Raw genomic sequence first — 13,206 nt, 5'->3', positions numbered from 1 at the left:
ATCAAATATTTCTCAAACACCCACTTTATACAATATAAGATGTGAGGTACTATGAGAAGCAAGAAGTTATAAAGCGAGTAAAATATAACTTGATTTCATGTAGCTTATACTTGATTTGGAATATAAGTGTAAAAAAACATATGGTAGAAAAATATAAGATTTTTAAACATTTTAAGCACAGATGGTAATATTATGCCATTTTTACTGTAAACTATAAAATTCAGACACATATGATACCTGATTTTTGGTATAATGGCACTCTGATGGGTCTGCAAGAATGTTTACTATAAAATGTACAGTGAAAAAAAAAAATGTACCATGGTTCAGAGGTTAAAGCATCTGCCCGCAATGTGGGAGACCTGGGTTCGATCCCTGGGTTGGGAAGATCCCCTGGATAAGGAAATGGCAACCCACTCCAGTATTCTTGCCTGGAGAATCCCATGGAGGGAGGAGCCTGGTAGGCTACAGGCCACAGGGTCGCAAAGAGTCAGGCACAACTGAGTGACTTCACTTTCACTTTCAAGGAACAGACAGTAATAACTTATTCAATGGGATGTATTAATAGTATCCATTTGTATGTAGGACAATGTGCTTGGAATAAAGACATTTTAATTTTAATTAAATTAATTTTTCTGAAGACAGTTTCTGTAACTACTCAAATTCATTGAGAAAGACAAAAAATACATTATTAACATAGAGGCTATGTATATTTTATTTGTTTTGTAAGAAACACTTCTGATTCACTAATAATTTTGCAATTAATGTAGATGTAAAAATCAGATTTCATTAAAATCCATTTTTAATATCAGAAACAGTAATACATTGTTCTCTATGATTAAAGAAATGGTTTATTATCCTCTTGGGTTTAGGGAAAGCATTGAGGCTAGAATCCTTCCTGATACTGTACTTTGGTCCACACAGAGTCCACATGTGATGAGCTACTGAAGAAGGATGCCATTTTGCTGAACTCTTTTTTGATATGTGTGACAGAATATAGCAAAAATTAACAACAGAACAGACATACCTAAAACATGGTTATTCTTCACGCAAGAAAATGGTTTGAAAAATCCTAAATGAATCCTATGTTAGCCAGAAAATATAATGCTTTGGAGAAATATCCAGCAGCTGAATATATTTAAGAACTTTATTTATGGAAAAATTTAACAAATACCTGGGCATAATACTTTAAGAGAATCTAAACTAATCTTGGCTATGAGAATTTTTCTTTTGGGCCTTTTTTAACCTTAAGTGATTGACTGCCTAGTTATTTTAAAATTAATAGTTATGAGATTCCACATAGAGAAAATGTGAAAACTAGATAATTATTTACATTTTGATGTACATGTCAAAAATCTATACACTACTACAAATTGGCATATCTATTTGCATAAAATATAAGTAGCAATTATTTATTCTGCAGAAGCTGTGGAATAGCTATCTAGGACTAAGGATCTGTGTTCCTTACTATCCTAGGTAACAATATTTCAACCCTCTCATTAGATCTATAAGAAGATAATTGCCTGAGAAGATGAGTATAATTCACCTTTGGATGACTTCTAAAATGTTATGTCAATGACTCTGCCATGATGTTTGGCCCTCAGTAATTTGCACTGAATCTTGAACCAGAAGACTCATTCCTCTGTGCAGACGTGGAACAGTCAAGGCTGGTTTCATTGCTTACACGTAAAAAATTTTAGGACAAAGTTTCCTAAAGAACATAGTGTAAGTGCAACACTAGAAAGCCGTCCAACATAGAAATTAGTGATGGGATGCAAGAGGCCATTCCTTTATTTTAACTATGCCCACACAATTATGTGATGCCATTTATACATATGATCCATCTTAAGAAGAGTGGTTTAGAAAACCAGTAAATTTAGGGGTAAATTACTTTAAACTGAGTCCTTGTGATATAATCAAGATGTGAAGGACAGGCTACTAATAAAATATTACTTTAAATTTACTATATCCTTTCTGTTGCTTACATAGTATCAGGGGTAGTAAGCATACTATCTCATTTAATCTTCAAAAGGACACTGTAAGTTAGAAACTCCTGTCCCCATCCAGATGAGGAAACTGTGACTTAGAGGAAGGAGCTAAATGCCTCATTCACAGTCTGGGAAGTAAACTGCAGGGCCAGAAACCAAACCGTGTTCTCTTTGACCCTGAACTCTTAAGGGCTATAGTCTACCACTTTCTCAGTGTCATTATTAATGCTGATCTTCCAGTTGGGAAACGGACCAGGACTCTCCAATAACATTATGTGGTTGTCAGTGAATTATCTTAAGTATTTTTTTTTTTAATTCAATAGTTAAGCCTATGTAATTTTTTCATAAGAAAAAAAGTTTCAATGCAGATTTCCTGTTACATATAACTTGGTACAACAAAGTTCAGAAATTTGTCACATTGGTTCCAGACATCTGAAGGAACAGTAAACAAGTGAGGAGAAAATGGTGAGAGAGAGCCAGGCAGGTCATAACAAGAAATGCATAAGGATTGGCAAAGGGAACTCTACGCTATTTTGAACAAGGAGATCAGATGTTAACTGAGATTAATATTCTAGCCAATATTAAATGCAGAAAAACTCATCTGTTAGAAAACTGAACAAAAAAATAGGTTAGAAATTTTGAACACGGGGATTTGTTTTAGGAAAGGTAGCTTTTGGAAATTTTAACTTTTTATTTCACAAAATCCTGTATTATTTGGTAATTTCACAATGGCATGCACTGTTTTTAAAAATGAAAACAAAATTAACCATATAATTTGAACAATAACGAAACTCCAGGGCTCTTAAAATAGGGTTATGTGAAGAAACAGAAGGTCAGAGTCTGCATTTGCTTCTATTCTGGTGAATCCTGGGACACATAGTCATTTGCCTTTTGCAGCTCAGAATTTCTTGACTTCCAATTTATTGATTTACTAGTGACATAAACAGGAAATGGCCCAATTTATTCAGAACAGAAAAAAGTATCATAGATTATTCCCATGGGAAGGAAATTTTTCTAGAACATACTCATGGAGGAATTGACCTATAGTCCGAAATAATTATCATCAATGTCTGAGGAAAGCTGGGTTAGTAGGGAGCAGACCTACTGGTTAAATTCAACTATTACACAAAAGGGAATTCTCAACTCTTAAGTCAGTTTTATGGTACTTGGTCCCTTGTTCATAACACAATATTGTACAAGCACCAACACCAAAGTTTTACTGACTTTGTATGCATTACATTCATCTATAAAATATTCTTAAAAGGTTGTGTTTTTAATGAATAGATTTGTCTTTGGATAAAATATTAGAACATTTTGTATCAGTCTATATTTTAATGTAGTAATTCAATGAGACACAATCCATTTGACAGAGCTACAACTTTTGGATGTTGAGTTTTCTGAGCAAATAGATCTCTTCTGAGATTAAAAAAGAGAGAGAAAACAACTTGGTAGCATGTACATTTGCTTGGCAGATGGCGTTAGAGGAAGCAGAGTTTTAAAAATAGCAATTGAAAGCAAAAGCTATAGCCCAGTGCATGAAAACCCATAACCATTCTACAGGAAAAGGTACTCAAGGTGTGTCTCAAGGAAGAGAAAGCTGTGTATGGATACAAACTAAACGAATTGCTTGCTATCTTCTGGAGGGCAAGGAAGCATACGAGAAAAACGAAAAAAACTCAAAGCACAGAGGTGTACCTATTTGAATTTCCCAAAGGCTGACACTTATTTCCTCATTGTATTATGGAGAAAATAAGAAGGAATGTTTTTCTCTGTGCCACAGATGAGGAACGATGTACACACAGCTCAGGATACGCTCACGGTTACCTTTGCTACTTTTGAGCCATGACTCAGCAGTTCCAGTCCATGCAAAAATCTCTTATCAAACATATGACTGAAATATGAGATTAAAGAAACCCAGCTTCCCCGCCTTCATTTGTGGAAATGCTCCTTACAATGCAGTTTTTAACTGTACGAAACAGAGTGTTCCTCTGGATGTACAAACTTCCCCATCACGTAGTTACGATAAGCAAAGTGCTGAACTGTCAACAGATTTTCAGGCTAAAAGCACATACTGACACGCACTCTATGTAAGAGCAACATGATCCCATTGACTGAAGTTCCTGCTTCTTCCTACTTGTCATGACTGCTCAAGCTTTCTATGGTCAAATTCTATAAACAGTTACAGAAAATGTAAATGGAAAATTTATTAATAAGTTTTGAAATAAGATGGAAACTTAAAGCCTATCCAATAATATCTTAGCAATAGATTATCACATGAGATTGTCCTTAAATTGAGGACTACGGGTGTCACCAAAAAATATAAACTTTCAGCAATTTTTAGGAGATTAGAGACTTTAAAGACTCTAAAAAGCAGAAGGAATAAAACAAAACTGGAAGCTTCCAGTGGGGCCTCCAGGTTTTTCCTCTGTTAGGATCTGTTAAGGTTCTGTCAAGTCATTAAGGAACAATGATAATGTGAGATGCCTTGCTCAGGTAGATTATATCATATTATTTCTCTGACAACAGAGATGTTAAGATATGTTAAATTAATAATAATGCGGAGTTGCAGAGCAAAAGTGGAAAATTCTGTGAGTTTCCTTTTTCTTGTTCTTTTTTGTTGGGACAGGGTTCTTTCAGAGGAATGAATATTGACTAGAAGTGAGGGGAGGAGCAGGTTGGAGCTGAAGATGGTAGAGAAAACAGAGTTCTCCGTATTTTCTGATTTGCAAAAGAGGAGGGATTTTGTTTGTATGTTTGTTTGTTTTGCTTTGCAGCCCAGAACCTCTAAGATCTCTCATTACAGAACTGAGGGGCTCATTTCTGCAATGTTATTTTTACAGAAGACTCTCCAGAGGCCCATGGGTTGCTGAGTAGATGGTATAATATAAAATATACAAAATGACAGCTTGTATAATTTTTATAATTCTTCCTGACTGAGAACAGCATGCTTGTCAAGTTGGGGAAAGCACTGATTACCTGAGTTAGATGTTAGTTAACTATGTGAAAACCGGGTTTCTGTATAAGCAACATTAGTAGTATTATACTTGAAATTATGTGAAGTTTTAGCCTTTAAAAACTTTAGAAAGTTTTAATGATGACTTTTAAGATACAAGAGACTAAGAACATCATAAGAAGGATATTTGGGAATTTATCTCCATATCAACATATACGTACATTCACTATATTTGCAAAATGTTACTAGATATTTTAGCAGTAAGGAAGGAGAAATAATGAATTGGATAAGATCCCTATTTGCAAGGAGCTTATAATCTAATTGGAAAATAAAGCATAAGGACTTCAAAAGTCAAAGCACAAAAGTCACATAACCAAAAGAGTAGGAAGAACAGCTTCATACATTAAATAATTAACGATCAAATTAACATCTAGACCAGAGGCTATTACACCTGGATGTGCCATTGAAATTATATGGAGAAGTCTTAGGAAATTAAATGCTTGGACTTTATCTAGACCTCCTGAATTAAATTCCTGGGCAGGGCATGGGAGGATAGAGGGCATAAATTCAGAGAAGGGAGATAAGTTGCGGGAAGCCAGACCTGGCATTTTGGACTTTATAAAACTCCGCAGTAATACCGACAAAAACAGTTCCACACAACTTAGTGGAGCAGTATTTGACAACTGTCATGGGCCAGGATGGCACCACTGGGCAAACATATTTTTGCTGTTAAAAGTGGCACGTAGACTAAATGGGCTTTGGGTTATGCAGGATTTCAGCAGAAACTCCCAATTCTTTCCATCTCCACCTATCTGATGCTGAGCACACCAAAAAGAAAGACAAGGCTACATCATGAGAGTGAGATTCCAGCATGGAGCCGAAAGGCTTCAGGAGGGGCATCTCACACTGAATTGAAAAAGAAAGATCTTGCCACACACAGAAGAGCTTGCCAGCGAAAAGGAACAGCATGTATTCAGGAAAGTAAAACTGGGTTTGAAGCATGACGCACTGAAGAGTTGTTTAGAAGAGAGGGGTCATACAGGGGAATGCTGGATTCTGGAGAGGATCAGATTTCTTCCTTGAGTTCCACTGTGTTTTTACTATGGAGAAATGTCAGTACCAAGTCTAAGATTTTATAAGTCTCAGTTAAATAAACATTATGCTGCTTTTGCTTATTCATGCTACATCCAAATAGTTAGTGTCTTATTATATTCATTATAAGCTACACATCTAGGATGCATTCTTGGCTGTGAAATTTTATTTTTTTTTCATATTCTTTAAAGATGGTTCTAGATTCCTTAGTCAATTTCATTCAATTCTCATACTTAACAGAGAAAAGCCAGGACTGCACTGATCTGCTATTGGTGACAAAGTATTTCTGCACAAAATGCCTTTGTTCAGAATGACAGAAAATAAAAGTGAATTTCCAAAACAATTATCAGTGTTGCTGAAGATTTCATGGTTGGGGCTTATGCAACCTGAATTAAATACCAATATTTTGGTTACCTGAGTGAGTGATTCCTGGTAAGATCAGGTTGACGCTCCTGCAGAATTTCAAAGATGTTGGGCTGGCGCAGAAATGCAACAATCTTGTCATTGTAAGCTGAAAAATATATATATATATATACACACACACACACACACACACACACACATATATAGTAAGTAACAATATTTAAAATCTGTTGTTAGTTTTATTCACATAAACCCAGACTTCCTTTGTTCTCCTGATTAACATTTCCTGTGCTCTGAGACATAGTTTAGAGCCCCCGTGCTGTGCGGGGCTTGGTCGCTCAATCATGTCTGACTCTTTGCGACCCAGTGGACTGCAGCCCACCAGGCTCCTCTGTTCATGGGGATTCTCCAGACAAGAACACTGGAGTGGGTTGCCATGCCCTCCTCCAGGGGATCTCCCTAATCTAGGGATCGAACCCAGGTCTCCCACATTGCAGGCAGATTTTTTACCGTCTAAGTCACCAGGGAAGCCCAAGAATACTGGAGTGAGTAGCCTATCCCTTCTCCGGGGGATCGTCCCAACCCAGGAATCAAACCAGGGCCTCCTGCATTGCAGGCGGATTCTTTACCAGCTGAGCTACCAAGAAAGCCCTGAGAACCACTATAGATAACTAAATTCCAATCTGTGTCTGTCCTGTCAATGAGTATTGGACTTAGATGTTAGGTATGATTGATTTAAGCACTCATTAAACTCATTTGATGAGCCATAGTTATTATCAAATTGCAAGAGGAGATCATCAACAAGATTCTAGATACTGACACTAATACTGATTCTAGATACTGAGACTTACTGCTACTGCTTACTAAAATCACCTCATGAACAATTGCTAGGAATGGAAAACCATCTTCTGATTAAAGGTCAGCCACCCACAGGGGTAAAGAGGCAGGGCAAGAGCTGCTAAAATACAAGAGCTGCCAACAGCAACTACTGAAATACAGAGGCAAGCCATTCCCAAATTCTAGGTGGAAATAAATGCCACTAAGTCACAGGGTAGCTCTTTACCAACTCAACCACACCAACAGTTACAATACAACCAGCAGCATCAATTATGTACATAATATTTTAAAAGGAAAACCTATATCATAGTCAAGGCTGGCTAATGTCTATAGAAATTTTAAATGTAATTAAAATTTATTAAAGGCTCTGCTAATATTCTTTTATCAAGAAAACTAACTTGCTCACATAAGATAATTCATCTTGATTACATATCTATTTCTAATTCAAAATGCAGATATATTTAAATCACAGAACAAAGGATCTGAATCCTCACACACCAGAGATTCTAGTCAGTTAATACTCTTGTGTTCATAAATATGATCAAGAAACATGCCTTACTTAAAAAGAATATCAGTCAAAAGAAACATAATTCTCGAGTCATCTGCCACGTCAAAGCTTAACTACATCAAGCTTATTTTAGTTAAATGTGAATGAAATTTTAAAAAATACTATCTGCTAAAATGGAATCTCATTATCGAACTCCAAGTGTCCTAACTGCACTTTTGACCATATATAAATAATAAACATACTTTTATAGTTGAAATCTTATCACTAGATGTTTACATTTCATCTAAGATCAGAGACTAGATAATTTTTAAACTACAATTTTATAGTACTTTAAAGTTCTATGTGCAGTAGTTAGCATCAAATTAGTAATTATACAATAAAATATAGATTATTTGATTTCTACTCAGGATTTCTTCTGAGTAGAAGTGGTTCTCAGTGGTTCTGAAACTTCTTTAGGACATGGGCACTGCATTATATTTCATGGTAAATCTTTTCTTTAAAAAATAAAAATTTTAAGATAAAACCAGACAAATGAAGAGCTGCTCAAATTGAAGATGGAACAGCCCATTTGCCAGCCTATCCATTCCACCTGCCTTAGGGGCTCCAGGTTCGAAAACTGATCTACTTCAACCTCATCATTTTACTAACAACTCAAATTATTCTTTAGGCCTACTGGCTTGTATTCATTTATTTTTATTTTACAATTTTGGCGGCTTTTGCTATCTTGAATTTGCCACAAAGCCCCTTAAGAATGTGCCATCATTAGTACTACGGGCTCACACGCCATTTAAACTCTGTCTCAAGTATTAGATATATATTAAATAAATATTTGTTTGTCCAAATGCCTAATTTAAAATGGTCACACAATCCAGTTGCTTTAACAACCTATTTTTCCTTAACTTCAAGAATCTAGAATAAAGACTTCACACGGAAAAGGCAGAGTAGTATAAAAATTCTCAGCCTACAGACATAAGTGTTTGATACTCCAATCAGTTTTTTAGGGATAATACAACTGTTCCTCGGTACAGAGCAAATGCAGCAGGCTGACAATAGGGAAGTATCAGCAGAGAATGTATAGTACACATTGATATGAAAGCAAACATAAAGACTTTTGGGAAGAGATGACATACCCACTGGAACCATGTCCTGGTACTGTGGCCTGCTGACTGTATTGAACGTACTCGATGGCCTGGGAAGAACTGGTGGTCCTGCATGTCGAGAATCTTCTCCTACCTGCAAACACAAGCAGTGTTTATGTTCTACACTAAATTCCAGAGTACCTTACAAAGGTATCCTAAGCCAAGTTGTTCAGAATACTGACAACAAGCATTGCTAAGTACCAACTGATCAGACAGAGGCTAGCTTGAAGGGCGGACACAGGACTCTCAAAAGCTCTGCTTCAGTTGCTGAATTGAGGGGAGGGGTTGGGGTATCCATGTCCCTGAGAGGGGCCAGGGCTGTGACAACTGAGCAAGCATACAGAAGGAGCTCAGTATGCCTACGGGGATGTAGATGCTGAATACATGTTCCTCTGAATAGCTTCTACCTGACAGAACACAGACCTGCAACAATGTATCAGAGAGAACACTTGGGTGCGGCCTAACTCACTGGGGCGGTGCCAGGATATGCCTTCTTTTGGCCAAGCAGGTCAGGGGACCCCATGCCTCAGCAGAGGAGGAGCTGAAGAGCAGCAGTCTTTGTGAGGGGTTCTGAGTTGGGCATTATCTCCTCAGAAGCAATTTTACCTGCTTATTAGTGCCCTCAGAGCAACAGCTCTTTCTGGTTTGAACCTCCCACACCAGCAAGCTAATCACAGCAGGTGTGGAGGAGCTAAATAGGGTTGCCTCAACCGGAATGAGTTTTTTACCTACTATAGACTTAGAAACTCATATATACAAGTAGATAAACAAAAACGCCCATTAATAGTCTTACCCGAAAACTCTAACACTGCTTTAGCTTCTGTTTTAGAAACCGCCCCCGGCCCCGACCCCTACATTACAGAAGTCTTTCATGACAACAGTAGAACACTCATATGAGAGAGTTAAGAGAGCAAGGGGCAAAATAACTTCCTGGATTTATAAATTTGTACATTTATTTTTTAATGAGTTTTTGTCCTATTTTTATATTTTTAAAATTTAGTTAATTTATTTTTAATTGGAGGATGACTGCTTTACAATATCGTGTTAGCTTCTGCCATATATCAACATGAATCAACCAACCTCCTTAGCCTCCCTCCCACCTCCCACCCCACCACCCCCTCTGGGTTATCACAGAGCACCAGAGCTCAGATCCCCGCATCATACAGCAAATTCCCACTGGCCATTTAATTTTACATACGGCAGTGTATATGTCTCAATGCTACCCTCTCAATTCATCCCACCCTCTCCTTCCCCACCACAAGTCTGTTCTCTATGTCTGCGTCTCCACTGCTGCCCTGCAGACAGGTTCAGTAGTAACATCTTTCTAAATTCCATATATATGTGTTAATTATGCAATATCTGTCTTTTGCTTTCTGACTTACTTCACTCTGCATAGGCTTTAGGTTCATCCACCTTACTAGAACTGAGTCAAGTGTGTTCCTTTTTATGGCTGAGTAATATTCCACTGTGTATATATGTACCACAACTTATTTATCCATTTATCTGTCAGTGGACATCTAATTGCTTCCATGTCCTAGCTATTGTAAATAGTGTTGTGATGAACAGTGGGGTACATGAGTCTTTTTCAATTATAGTTTCCTTAGGGTAAATGGTCAGTAGTGGGATATTGGGTCATACGGTAGCTTTATTCCTAGTTTTTAAGGAATCTCTATACTGTATGCAGGTCAAGAAGCAACAGTTAGAACCGGACATGGTACGACAGACTGGTTCCAAATTGGGAAAGGAGTACATCAAGGCTGTATATTGTCACCCTGCTTATTTAACTTATATGCAGAGTACATCATGAGAAATGCTGGATTGGATGAAGCACAAGCTGGAATCAAGATTGCCAGGAGAAATATCAATAACCTCAGACATGCAGATGACACCACCCTTACAGCAGAAAGTGAAGAAGAACTAAAGAGCCTCTTGATGAAAGTGAAACGGGAGAGTGAAAAGGTTGGTTTAAAACTCAGCATTCAGAAAACTAAGATCATGGCATCCGGTCCTGTCACTTCATGGCAAACAGATGGGGAAACAATGGAAACAGTGGTAGACTTTATTTTCTTGGGCTCCAAAATTACTGCAGATGGTAACTGCAGCCATGAAATTAAAAGGCACTTGCTCCTTGGAAGAAAAGCTATGACCAACCTAGGCAGTATATTAAAAAGCAGAGACATTACTTTGTCAAAAAGGTCTCTCTAGTCAAAGCTATGGTTTTTTCAGTAGTCATGTATGGATGTGAGAGTTGGACCATAAAGAAAGCTGAGCACCAAAGAATTGATGCTTTTGAACTGTGGTGTTGGAGAACACTCTTGAGAGTCTCTTGGACTGCAAGGAGATCCAACCAGTCCATCCTAAAGGAAACCAGTCCTGAATATTCATTGGAAGGACTGATGCTAAAGCTGAAACTCCAATACTTTGGCCACCTGATGCAAAGAACTGACTCATTGGAAAAGACCCTGATGCTGGGAAAGATTGAAGGCAGGAGGAGAAGGGGACGACAAGGGAGGAGATGGTGGATGGCATCACCAACTTGATGCACATGAGAGTTTGTGTAAACTCCGGGAGTTGGTGATGGACAGGGAAGCCTGGCCTGCTGCAGTCCATGGGATCACAAAGAGTTGGACATGACTGAGCGACTGAACTGACTATACTGTTCTCTATAGTGGCTGTATCAATTTGCATTCCCACCAACAGTGCAAGAGGATTCCCTCTTCTCTACACCCTCTCCAGCATTTATTGTTTGCAGATTTTTTGATGATGGCCATTCTGACTGGTATAAGGTGATACTCATTGTAGTTCTGATTTGCATTTCTCTAATAATGAGTGATATTGAGCATCTGTTCATGGATTTGTTAGCCATCTGTATGTCTTCTTCGGAGAAATGTCTGTTTAGGACTTCTGCCCACCTTTGGATTGGGCTGTTTGTTTTTCTGGTATTGAGTTGAATGAGTTGCTTGTATATTTTGGAGATTAATCCTTTGTCAGTTGTTTCACTTGCTATTATTTTCTCTCATTGTGAGCATTTTCTCTTCACCTTGTTTATAGTTTCCTTCACTGTGCAAAAGCTTTTAAGTTTAATTAGGCCCTGTTTGTTTATTTTTGTTTTTATTTCCATTACTCTAGGAGGTGGGTCATAGAGGACCTTGCTGTGATTTATGTCAAAGAGTGTTTTATGTATGTTTTCCTCTAAGAGTTTTATAGTTTCTTTGAGTTTATCTTTGTGTATGTTTTTAGGAAGTGTTCAAATTTCATTCTTTTATATGTAGCTGTCCAGTTTTCCCGACACTACTTAATAAATCTGTACTTTTAAAATACAGTTTCTACTCCTACCCACTCAAAGCCTCATAATTATTTTATCACACTGCTTCAGTCAGGTGTTTGGTGAGGGTTTTTCTAAAGACCCTAAAGTGGAAACACTGTCCCTGTCCTTCACTGTCTGTCTATCCTTCAAAATGTTCTCACTCATTTTTCAAAGTACAGTTCAGAGCCTCTCCTCGATTAAAGCTTTCCCTTGCCTTCAAGCTGAGGTCAAATGCCACCTTCTCTGACTGCCATAGCACTTGGGGGACATTTTAAAAGCAGCTGCCATTATTAACAGTCTATCAAGCATTTTTCACTTGTACTGTTATTCCTCTGGATTATAGTTAGTTTTATACATCTCTCCTTAGTAAGAACACAGGGACACATGTCACTTTTTTGCATACCTCACATCAAACACGTGTCTACACTGCTGCTACTCAGTCACTTCAGTCGTCTCCGACTCTGCGACCCCATCCCTGGGATTCTACACTACTGGTGTTCAATAAGTATTCGAGATACCCAAATTTCTACTACCCGGAATATTTGCTAAATGAGTCTAAGAGAATGGCTGGGAAGACTTGTGAATGCAACTAGAATTTTCCCACTCCACTTCTCTTGAGTTATTGCTTTGAGAAATGAAGCCTATATATATATATAAAGCCAAAGAAATCTCCTCTTGGGAGAGATTTTGATCATTAACTATACCTTGTTCGTCATTCACCAAACTTATCGTTTCAATCTACCAATCTATACTTTCAGTCCTTTCAGTCAGGAAGCTGACTTGCGTCATCATTTCCTGGAATAGACAAGGTTCTTCTTGACATCCTGCTTCTTCAAACCAGACCATCAGACTGTGGGCAAGCCACGATAGATGTGCAATTACTGCAGGATGTGTGTGCTTCCAACAGTGGGCCAGAAGGCACATCCCCCTCAAAGGTTTAACAGTGCTGAGGCTAAATGCTGAGGCTTTATAGGGTCATCTTAGTCCCACTCAGTTTCCATCCATAAGAAGAAAAATCTTCA

The 13,206-nt window shown here is 37.8% G+C and overlaps 1 protein-coding gene across 1 annotated transcript in view; it reads right to left on the bottom strand.

The window, feature by feature from the left end:
- Positions 1-13,206, bottom strand: part of HECW2 (HECT, C2 and WW domain containing E3 ubiquitin protein ligase 2) — a 417,314-nt gene that overhangs the window by 73,903 nt on the left and 330,205 nt on the right. The window contains exons 16-17 of the mRNA XM_061149100.1: positions 8,869-8,971; positions 6,445-6,541 (exon numbers count right to left, since the gene is read on the bottom strand). Coding sequence (XP_061005083.1) covers positions 6,445-6,541; positions 8,869-8,971 — 200 coding nt within the window. The remainder of the gene's footprint in view (positions 1-6,444; positions 6,542-8,868; positions 8,972-13,206) is intronic.

This window comes from Dama dama, chromosome 8 (assembly GCF_033118175.1).
Source record: "Dama dama isolate Ldn47 chromosome 8, ASM3311817v1, whole genome shotgun sequence".
Classification (NCBI taxonomy): Eukaryota; Metazoa; Chordata; class Mammalia; order Artiodactyla; family Cervidae; genus Dama; species Dama dama.
The sequence above is the reverse complement of the archived record's forward strand: the minus strand, read 5'-3'. Positions and strand labels throughout refer to the sequence as shown.